The sequence below is a fragment of the Exophiala xenobiotica genome (genome assembly GCF_000835505.1).
Source record: "Exophiala xenobiotica strain CBS 118157 unplaced genomic scaffold supercont1.4, whole genome shotgun sequence".
Classification (NCBI taxonomy): domain Eukaryota; kingdom Fungi; phylum Ascomycota; class Eurotiomycetes; order Chaetothyriales; family Herpotrichiellaceae; genus Exophiala; species Exophiala xenobiotica.
Window position 1 is genome coordinate 3969077 of NW_013562491.1, and position 10957 is coordinate 3980033.

The following is a 10957-nucleotide window of genomic DNA, read 5'->3' on the forward strand; positions in this document are numbered from 1 at the left end:
TCTCCTCTAGACATGCGGCATGGCCGTGCTTCAATCCTCCTTCGTGCAATTGAATTGATCGCTCTTGTGGTGATCTTTCAGGAGATTTCCTCACTGATCACGGCCGCTTTTTGCTATCCTTGACACTCATTTCCACCGAAGAGGAAGCCTCCTGCGATTATTAGTTATCCTTATCCTGTATTTCTCTCCTAAGAAACAAAAGAACACCATCTATCGGCCACTATCGACCTGGAACCGCTCTCACCTCATATCTTCTCGAGCGCGGCGACTCTTTCCCACCCACCCTTGCTGTCACTCGGCTCGCTTAGCGCAGTTTTGCATGCTCATCCATCCCACCACCTGTCCAAGCCCGCCAGTTGTCCAGTGTCGAATCAACTGTCGGAAATTGATCCATCGCATACTCTTCCTACACCTTCTCCTGCCAACATTGTCGTCCGCATCACAGTCCGAATCGTAGCCTATGACTATATCTGCCATTGTCTGAAAACCCTATTGCCGATAACTACCTGCGCGAAACCAGACGACTGAGCAAGGTGGCTCTACGCCCATTTTGCCTGCGCTGCTGGAGACAGCCGAGGATCCGAGCCCTGTGGCACACCGATCGCGACTGTCACGAACCCACGCCTTCCACGCCTCATGAGGACGAAAAATCAATAGAGACGTCTATCCCGTCCATGTCTCGCCAGGACGAGACATTGGTCGCTGCTACGGCGATTCTGCGTGGATTGGCCAAGGGCTCAAGCACGCAGTCTCCCCAAACTAATGGCTTAAAACTCCCTCCTTACAGTCTTCCTGGAGAAGACACGCCTTCAAAGGATGAATTCGAGGCGGAAATAGCAGCCCTTGCGAGAAGAATACACTACCTCGAATCCAGAGCCGACGTCGTCGGTCGGTCGCTTCCAGACACACCAGGTGAATTTCAGAATCCCGCTTCACCTGGGCCATCTGAGCCTCGAAACCCACTGGGAGAGTCATATACTGATCCCACCATAGCAACCTCCGACCGAGCATCCTTCATCCCAATCCAGCCAAACCGATCCAACAGCCACATTACTCCGACCAGCGCTGTTAGTGAAGATGATATCAGCGTACTCAAGGAACATGTGGAGAAGCAGGCCGAACAGATTAGAACCCAACGCGAGACAATTGCAGAGATTAGCCGCGGCCTGCGAAATTCTGAAGAGCAGGCAAAGCAGGCATTTATGCGAGTGGAGAACGAGGACGTCTCGATGCTCGAAAGAGAGCTTCGAAAACATCAACAAGCGAACGAAGCGTTCCAAAAAGCACTACGCGAGATCGGTGGTATCATCACCCAGGTGGCTAACGGTGACCTGTCCAAACGTGTACAAATTCAAGCGACTGAAATGGATGATGAAATTGCTGCTTTCAAGGTTACCATTAATACAATGATGGACCAGTTGGAGATCTTTGGAAGTGAAGTGACGAGAGTCGCTCGAGAAGTCGGTACTGAAGGCATATTGGGAGGTCAAGCTCAGATCAGTGGAGTGCACGGTATCTGGAAAGAGCTGACTGATAATGGTATTCCATGGCTCCCCTTCCTCTTTAAACTGGTGCTGACCGTGCTCTAGTAAACATAATGGCGGCCAACCTGACAGATCAGGTCAGAGAAATCGCGACGGTCACCAAAGCTGTCGCTCGTGGTGATTTGAGTCAGAAAGTGCAGAGTCGCGCCAAAGGGGAGATCTTTGAGCTTCAACATACTATCAATACCATGGTGGACCAGCTACGGACCTTTGCAACTGAGGTGACGAGGGTAGCCAGAGATGTCGGAACAGAAGGTGTTTTGGGCGGTCAAGCTCAGATCGAAGGTGTTCAGGGTACCTGGAACGAATTAACGAAAAGTGTCAATGCCATGGCAGATAACTTGACCACCCAAGTACGGGATATCGCTATGGTCACCACTGCAGTTGCCAAGGGTGATCTGACTAGAAAGGTGACGGCCAGTTGCAAGGGCGAAATTCTTCGCTTGAAGATCACAATCAATAACATGGTGGATCAGCTCCAGCAGTTTGCTCAAGAAGTCACCTATCTGGCGAAGGAGGTCGGGACGAACGGTGTCCTTGGGGGTCAAGCTACAGTTCATGATGTCGAAGGTACTTGGAAAGACCTCACGGAAAACGTGAATGGCATGGCCATGAATTTGACCACACAGGTGAGGGAGATAGCAACAGTCACCACCGCTGTTGCCAATGGAGATCTGTCAAAGAAGGTGGCCGCGGATGTCCAAGGCGAAATCCTCGATCTCAAGGTGACAATCAATTCCATGGTGGACAGGTTGAATACTTTCGCCTTTGAAGTCAGCAAAGTCGCAAGAGAAGTAGGGACCGACGGCACTCTTGGTGGACAGGCAAAGGTCGACAATGTACAGGGAAAATGGCGAGATCTCACTGACAACGTCAACACCATGGCTTCCAACCTCACGGGCCAGGTCCGAAGTATTTCAGAAGTGACGCAGGCCATTGCCGCCGGCAATCTGGACAAGAAAATCGAAGTTGAGGCGCAAGGAGAGATCTTGACACTGAAGGTTACGATCAACAACATGGTCGATCGCTTGGCCACTTTCGCGCAGGAGCTGAGAAGAGTGGCTCGAGACGTGGGTGTCAATGGTAAGATGGGTGGCCAAGCCAATGTTCACGACGTCAGCGGTCGATGGAAGGAAATTACCGAGGACGTCAATACCATGGCCGAGAACTTGACTGCCCAGGTTCGTGCGTTTGGAGAGATTACAGATGCTGCAACAGTGGGCGACTTCTCCAAGCTGATCAGTGTCGAAGCGTCTGGCGAAATGGATGAGTTGAAGCGCAAGATCAACCAGATGATCTCGAATCTCAGAGACAGCATTCAAAGGAATACAGCCGCTCGAGAAGCTGCCGAATTGGCCAACAGGACGAAATCCGAGTTCCTGGCAAACATGTCTCACGAAATCAGGACTCCTATGAACGGCATTATCGGCATGACTCAGCTCACCCTCGATACTGACGACCTGAAGCCCCACTCGCGAGAGATGCTGAACACGGTACATAACCTGGCTAACAGCCTGCTGACCATCATCGACGACATTCTTGACATTTCCAAGATTGAGGCGAACCGGATGGCGATCGAGGCTATACCCTACACGATCCGTGGCACCGTGTTCAACGCACTGAAATCGCTCGCGGTGAAAGCACATGAGAAGTCATTGTGCCTGGCCTGCGACGTTGACGGTTCGGTTCCCGACTACGTGGTTGGAGATCCATTTCGATTACGACAGATCATCCTCAACCTGGTGGGTAATGCCATCAAGTTCACCGATCAGGGCGAAGTCAAGGTGACCATCAAGAAATCCAAAGATCTCATATCTAACTGCGCATCGGACGAATTTCCGTTCGAGTTTGTGGTGTCTGACACTGGCATCGGAATTCAGTCCGACAAGCTCGACCTCATCTTCGATACCTTCCAGCAAGCAGACGGCTCGACGACAAGAAAGTTCGGAGGCACTGGGCTCGGACTGTCCATCTCCAAGCGTCTGGTGAATCTCATGGGCGGTCAAGTCTGGGTGACCTCCGACTTTGGGCATGGAAGCGAGTTTCATTTCTCCTGCATTGTGAAATTCGCGACGGAGGATATCAGCGTCATCAGTTCGCAGCTGTATCCTTTCCGAAAGCACAAAGTGCTTGTTGTGGACAAGGGAGTTTCTCCTTTCTTCGAGCTGGTTCCGAACATGATTGAAGAGCTCGGTCTAGACGTTGTTGTGGTAAGAGATGAGTTCACCATACCCGAGCCAGTGCTTGAGAAGAAGGGCAGATCCGATGGCGGCTACGATGTGATTGTGATTGATCAGGTCGCGACCGCTCGCAAACTCCGAGAGTCAGACAAGTTCAAGTACATCCCCATGGTGCTTCTAAACCCCAGGGTGTCCATCAACCTGAAGACCGTGCTGGACCTTGGCATTGCTTCATACATGACCACCCCCTGTCAATTGATCGACCTGGGCAATTGCATGATCCCTGCTCTGGAAGGCCGGTCAACGCCCATCATCAAGGACTACAAGAAATCCTTCAATGTCCTGTTGGCAGAAGACAATGAAGTCAACCAGAAGGTGGCTATCAAGATTCTGGAGAAGTACAACCATGTAGTAACGGTGGTAAGCAATGGGCTGGAGGCAGTCAACGCTATCAAGGAAACGCGATTTGATGTAGTCCTCATGGACGTACAGATGCCGGTGATGGGTGGATTTGAGGCAACGCGCGAGATCCGACAATTTGAGAAAGAGCTAGGCCTCCCCCGGACACCTATCGTGGCTTTGACAGCGCACGCAATGTTGGGAGACAGGGAAAAGTGCATTCAGGCTCAAATGGACGAGTACCTTTCGAAGCCACTCAAACAGAATCTGCTCATGCAGACCATTCTGCGGGTGGCATCGGATCACGTTACAGACATGTTCAGCAAGCATGCTCGGAAGCAATCAACCGTGACATCGGAGGCTGCGCCTGAGAGACCGCAGCTGAATGCCGCACCGACGAAGATAGAGAAGGATCCCAGCGGCCTCAGACCGCCATTTTCAGAGAGGTCGATCACCACATCAGGGCCCGTGAACCACGGCAGCGCCGAGAGTCCATCGACTGCCAAAGATGGCGATCCGGATCCGATTGCGGTTGCTAACAGTGTACGTGCGATGTCTTGGTCCGGTTGATTGAAGACGAAACTAATTGGATGTCCAGATGCTGTTGAGATCTCATAGTTCTTGAGCATTTCATTGGACGAAGGAAACCTTTTGGCTCCTTTTCAGCTACGCATCAGCGCAAGTGTGCAGCGTTTGTTTTTGGGGTTTCATTTTGCAAGGCACTCAGGGCAGGAGCTGTATGGAAGGATAATTGGCATACGTCTTTCGTGGGTTGATGCTTATGACACGGCGTCGTACTAGGGAGATGCCATAAGATTCTGGTGCCTGGTTAACGACGTTTTCAAACGGCAGCATTGCCTCTCTTGGCTTGGGGATAGCCATTGAGGATAGGCGAACCGCGGCCCGAGGGACAGGAACGGGTGCGAGTGAAGGACTAGGGTTCTATGGCTAGAGTCGATAAATCGCTCATACTGTACGTCTCCGCTGGGTGAAGTTTGCTCACAAAGTGGCACATGACTGGGACGAGTACAAGAGCACGCACAGTACTTTCGAAAGATCTGCCCGGAGCTTGCGAACGAGCCCTACGACGGCGACGAGAATTGAAGAGCCCACGTCTGGCTCGTCGCTGTCCACATGATTGATGATGATCGAGCAGCTCGCGGCCGTTTTGGGACATTGTGGGCGAGCAGCTAGGACGGAATTGCCCCAGATATCACTTATGTAATCTACATTTGAAAGCATCACCTTCCAAACTACGAGTGCCACAGTGTACCAAGCGAGCAAGGCATCATGGAGGCATCTTGTACCGTACGACAGATTGTGGGAGGCCTTAAGATTTTTTGTACGCAGCACTTTGGTCCGCACGCATCGGGGATATCAAAAGGGCGGATGACGGCGGGAATCGTCTATACCGCAACAACCCTCGTGATGCCACCAATGCCACCAATGCCACCATCATCCACGGATTGTCCGATGCCATCTTCGAGCGAATTGATCCTGAGTCCTGACGAATCCGTACCACCGCTGTCGCAACCGATTTCCGGGCTGCCTAGGCCTATGTAGTGGCCCGCCTCTGGGCGCCTTTAGCTTGGCTCTTCGCTAAACTTGTGGGCTCTCTCCAGGCGCATGCAACATCGGCCATCCATCTTGCCTTCTTTCCCACAAGTACCTGATATTCAGTATTGTCCCCACCACAGATTTCCTTTGCACGAAAAACTGATCTCATGAAACCGACCATCGTCTCGCGGCTGCTTCTGATGTTCAGTCTGCAAGTCGATCGGCATGTCCCACGCGGCTGCGCATCGATTCTCTCCTAGCATGATGTACCATTGACCGCCCGGAGCGCAAACATGGAGACTTCCTCGCTGCCTGGGGATTATGTCGCAGGCTCAACGCCAGATCCCTCGAAAGTCGAAGAGAGCGCGACTGCCCTTCCTACCCACAACGCATCCGCGCCGCGCTTGAATCCGCGAAGTTGTGTCACATGTCGACGACGCAAGGTCCGATGTAACAAAGAAAATCCATGTGCTAATTGCGTAAGAGCTGGAATTGAATGCGTCTTCCCTGCTCCGGGAAGAGCTCCACGCAAGTCCAAAAAAGCCCCAGACGCGGAGCTCCTGGCACGATTGAGAAGACTGGAGGGCGTCGTCCACAGCCTAGGAGCGCAGGTGGATGACAACGGGCTTGTATCGCCCAGCATCACAGGATCAGCAGACATCCGTGCCCGCACATTCGGTGAGACACATTCAGGAGACTCGCCCACATCAGATCGCTCGGACTCGAAAAGGCAGTCGATTGACAGAACCCTGGGTCGGCTGGTCATCAGCGACGACCGCAGCCGATATGTCAGCAACACCTTCTGGACTAGCATGAGTGATGAGGTTCATAAGGCCTGTCTGAAACGCATGGGTCTTTATGCTAACGAAGTTTCTAGATCGCCGAGATGCAAGATCTGCTTGACGCTTCGACGACCGATGACGACGACGAAAGCAACTCGCCTATACAGGATCGTCAGGCTGGAAACCATCAAGGTTTTCTGTTCGGATATTCCTCCATGATGCTGGACTTGAGGGAGTTGCATCCCAGCCCCAGTCAGATCTTTATCTTATGGGAGGTCTTCAAAGAAAATGTTGATCCCGTGGTGCGGATGCTACATCGGCCCACCGCCAGAACCATTCTCATGAATGCCGCAAGCAGCTTGGATCGAGTGTCCAGGCCAGCAGAGGCTTTGCTTTTTTCCATCTACTATGGAGCTGTGGTGAGCATGACGCACGAGCAATGCCGGCAGTTGCTGGATGAAGACAAGGACTTCCTCCTGAAGAGATATCGCTTTGCGACCGAGCAGGCTTTGGCTCGAGCGGATTTTCTGAACAGCTCCAGTCTGATGTGTCTGCAGGCCTTTTCGTTTTTCCTTGTCTTTGTCCGGCACGTTGACGATTCACGACTAGTGTGGGCCCTGGGAGGGCTTGCCCTACACCTCGCGCAATCCCTGGGCATTCACCGTGACGGCACTAATTTTGGCCTGAGCCCGTTCGACACGGAGATGAGACGACGTCTGTGGTGGCATCTGTCGCTTCTGGACAATCGAGCCGCCGAAGACCATGGCACGGATCCCACATTTACCGAACAATTCTACGACACGAAACTTCCCATGAACTATAATGACGAGGACATCTATCCTGGAATGAAAGAGTATCCCGCGGAGAGACAGGGTGCGACTGAGATGACCTTTTGTTTGATCCGCTTTGAGCTGAGCATCTTCTCACGACGGCTCAACTGGACTGCGCCCGGTCCCACGCCGGGGCACATGAGAGATATGACCCTCGAGGAAAAAGAAAAATTGATTGACAATTGTGCCCGCGACTTGGAAGAGAAATATCTGCGGCACTGTGATGCCAACGTGCCTATCTACTGGGTCTCGGCGACGGTAGCTCGACTCATTCTGGCCAAAAACTGGCTGTCCATTCATCATCCTCGATCTTTCGGCGCTACGAATGTAGAATCGTTATTGCCGCAAGAGGTGCGAGATCGTGTCTTCATTACATCGGTCGAAGTGATTGAGTTTACACATTTACTGGAGAAGAATGAAAACACCGCCAAGTGGGGTTGGTTCTTTCGGACATATATGCAATGGCAGTCTGTCGCCTTTGCCTTGTCAGAAATTTGCATCAGACCACCGGGACCCGACGTCGAGCGGGCTTGGCGAGCCATTGATTCAGTCTATGACGATAGAGTGATCAAGAACTCCAAGTACCAGAAGGGAATGCTATGGAAGCCCTTGCGGCATCTGATGGCCAAGGCCCGAGTACGACGAGAAGCGCAACGGGCGGCGCAAACGACAGGAACAGACACTTTTTTTACTGATGTGGACAGCTCAACAGGCCTGCACAAATTTGCACAGGACTATCCGGACAATTTCATTTCCAACACAATAGAAGCTTTCGGCATGACACTCGACCAGCCATACTCGGAAACTGTACCGTCGCAGCCAGCGACAACACCCTCGACCCGAGTCCTCGAAACGATGCACGCGAACCTAGGGCGAGACCAGTCCCAGGGTGGAACAAACGAAACAACGTGGACTCCAGGACAAATGTCGATGTCCCACGATGAGATCTTAAACTTTGGATGGTCGCCGTCGTTGGGCGATTTCACGGGACGACAGGAACCATTCGGACGATTTTTCATGAATGCGCAAGAAGAATGGTTTTGAATATGGCTACGGAGCTGTCGTACAAGTACAAGCTGCGGTCTGCACAGTCCCACTGCTTTGAAGAATGTTCAAAATGATTCGAGGAGCCTTGACCATGAGCTTTCACGCATCTGCACCAGTGTCTGTATGAGCACCACACACACCAGAGTAGTGTACGAGACTGGCAGCACCAAAGATCTATTTTTGAGGCCAGAAGCCAAGGTTTTGCTTCCAACTGGCGGCGGAAGGAACGCCATTCAGCTGAGCCTAGTGAGCCAGCCATAGCCAGCCATAGTCGACGCCAGTTGACATTCCCCAGGCCTACTATTGGTTGGATGGAATGATTTTTCCGGGTCCAACACCATACTAAAGAGGCCTGGAGGCTTTTCGGAGGCCGTTCAGTAGGCTCCCCCGGCGTCGTTTTGGGTCATTAGGCGTGGATCTGGTCCCTGTCAATCAGCATCTGCCATCCACAAACACTGCAACCAAGCCCCTGGTTCTGGGGCAAGCGGCTCCACAGGATAAACATGGCTCAGCGCCTGCACGGACTTTCGCTAAACAAGGAGGAAATCGACGCGCCATCGAATCCTCATCTCAAACGACGTTTGAAACAAAATCTCCTCAAAACAGACGCTGTTGCCGCCAATGATGTTGCGGCCTGCCTCTTATTGAAACTCTCGCGTGGCCTACGCCTCATTTGAAGCCCTTCTTTTTTCTTTGTCGTCGTCAGTAACTCGCTTCCTCCTGTGTATATTTCATCTGCTGCCTCGACACTTCTCGTCCTTCCTTGTCGGTTAGGCCTCTCCTCATAATTTCACCGTTGCAACGATGTCTACTTCATACCAAGCCCGCCTCCGGGCTTTGGTCTCGGTGTTTTTGGCTAGTGAGTCCTCTTGGGAAGAAAATGCTCTAAAGGTCGTTACTAAGATGCCCGGTGGCAGCATTCATTCTGGCAGCGCAGGCCGCTGTCCCTGCTTCCACCTATGTCGGCATGGGTACATCCTCCGCCTCGAAAGATAATGTCACCGTTTCCGTCAACGTTCCTTCCGACAGCAGCGACACTCTGTTCTATCATTTCTCCGCGCCCTCGTCTCAAACATGGGCGGCCTTTGGCTTTGGGAGTCAAATGAAGGGAGCCCTGATGTTCGTCACGTATGCTTCACAAGATGGAAACAACGTTACTGTCAGCCCACGGCTGGGCAAAGGCCATGTCATGCCACAACATACCTCCGATGTGAAAGTCGATGTGCTCAACGGCAGTGGAATAGTTGACGGGGTTTTCGTCGTCAATGCCCAATGTACCGGTTGCCGCAGCTGGGATGGCGGCAGTGTGAATGTCGACAGCACCAGCCAGAACATGATATGGGCGTTGGGACCCTCGGGCAATCTCGAATCCGATGATGTAGCAGCGTCGATCAGCCAGCATGAGGGTTACCAATTCTTCGGTCTGAATCTCAAAGATGCAACTGGCACTGGTGGTGTCCCAAACACCTCAAACTCAACCAGTGACAACAATATCGACGATGGTCCCTTTGGCGGTGGTGGCCCTCGCGTAGGCGTTGCATTCCATGCGTTCCTTATGGTTGCTGCTTTCTTGGTCGTCTTTCCTGCCGGTTACTTGTTCTTGCGAGTGTTCGAGAAGGTCTGGCTTCATTGGGGAGTCCAATCTGCTGCGCTGCTTATGGTCTGCGTTGGTACTGCAGCTGGTATCGGTGTCAGCATTCGGGAGGACCTGGTAAGCGCCGGAATTTTCATGAGCATGGCTCCAATATGCTAACCAAACTCCAGACACCCAGCCTCAACTCCGGCCATCAGATTCTTGGCTTCGTTGTTACCGCTATTGCCATCACGACCTGGTTGGTTGGATTCATCGGCCACCGCATCTACAAGAAGACCGGCACACCCGCGAAAATCATGAAGGGACATCGCGTTCTCGGGCCGTCGACCATCTTGTTCGGACTGGTCAATTGTTTTGTGGGCTTCAACTTTGCCGGCAATAACCGCGGGATGATCATCTTCGGTATTGCCACATTGTTGATGTTGATTTTCGTCGGCACTCTCACGTTCTTCAAACGCCGGCAGAAGCTGCGGAAGGGGCCCATGAACACACCTGCCGCCATGAATTTCCGTGAAGGGCAAATGGAGCCGCGCCAGGCGGGACCGCCAGCAGCACCATTGTATGGTGAGGGCGGCATACCGCTACAGAGTTACAATGCACCGCCTGTTTATCGGTGAAAGTCTGGCCTTGATATGGATATAAGGGGGGGCTTTTGTCGGAAGACGCAGCCTTATGACGGTCCCAAATGGGTTATATTGGTAGAAAAGCCGTGCCAGGACGGCCGACGTTGTTGTTGTCTAGATATTTAGTGGTTGGGCTGCTGTGTCTGGATTCTATTTGCACGAACAGCGGCGCGTGGGATTTTTGCGGTAAGCCGCGTTTATGCAAAATGATATGGGAGCGTCAATGGCTTTGCTCCAGATGACGGGTAAAACCTGTTCATGTAATTCGTCCTCTCTAAGGATGAAAAATACAATTCGTCCTACAAACACCACTCACACACGCTAACTCACAAGGTCTCCATCATTGAGGCTCGCTGTGGAATGATATGATGGAGCGTCTTTTCGATTAAGACTGTACAGAG

At 52.2% G+C, this 10957-nt stretch overlaps 3 protein-coding genes across 5 annotated transcripts; all 3 read left to right on the forward strand.

Moving 5' to 3' along the window:
• The first annotated feature begins 28 nt into the window (after nucleotides 1–28).
• On the forward strand, nucleotides 29–5387 carry PV05_07658. Of its 3 annotated transcripts, XM_013460502.1 has the most exons (4): nucleotides 29–912; nucleotides 994–1539; nucleotides 1590–4666; nucleotides 4722–5387. In XM_013460502.1, the coding sequence occupies exons 1-4, from the start codon at nucleotides 675–677 to the stop codon at nucleotides 4746–4748; spliced, it is 3888 nt and encodes a 1295-aa protein (XP_013315956.1). In that variant the 5' UTR covers nucleotides 29–674; the 3' UTR covers nucleotides 4749–5387. The 3 variants fall into 3 exon arrangements, with proteins under 3 accessions (XP_013315956.1, XP_013315957.1, XP_013315958.1); XM_013460503.1 differs by having other exon boundaries at nucleotides 29–1539; XM_013460504.1 differs by having other exon boundaries at nucleotides 29–1539; nucleotides 1590–5387.
• A 586-nt stretch (nucleotides 5388–5973) lies between these two features.
• On the forward strand, nucleotides 5974–8336 carry PV05_07659 (uncharacterized protein; the record flags this gene model as incomplete). The annotated part of the gene is made up of 2 exons (XM_013460505.1): nucleotides 5974–6504; nucleotides 6558–8336. The coding sequence occupies 2 exons, from the start codon at nucleotides 5974–5976 to the stop codon at nucleotides 8334–8336; spliced, it is 2310 nt and encodes a 769-aa protein (XP_013315959.1).
• Nucleotides 8337–9143: 807 nt separating this feature from the next.
• Nucleotides 9144–10550, forward strand: PV05_07660 (uncharacterized protein; the record flags this gene model as incomplete). The annotated part of the gene is made up of 3 exons (XM_013460506.1): nucleotides 9144–9198; nucleotides 9257–10050; nucleotides 10104–10550. The coding sequence occupies 3 exons, from the start codon at nucleotides 9144–9146 to the stop codon at nucleotides 10548–10550; spliced, it is 1296 nt and encodes a 431-aa protein (XP_013315960.1).
• Nucleotides 10551–10957: the final 407 nt, after the last annotated feature.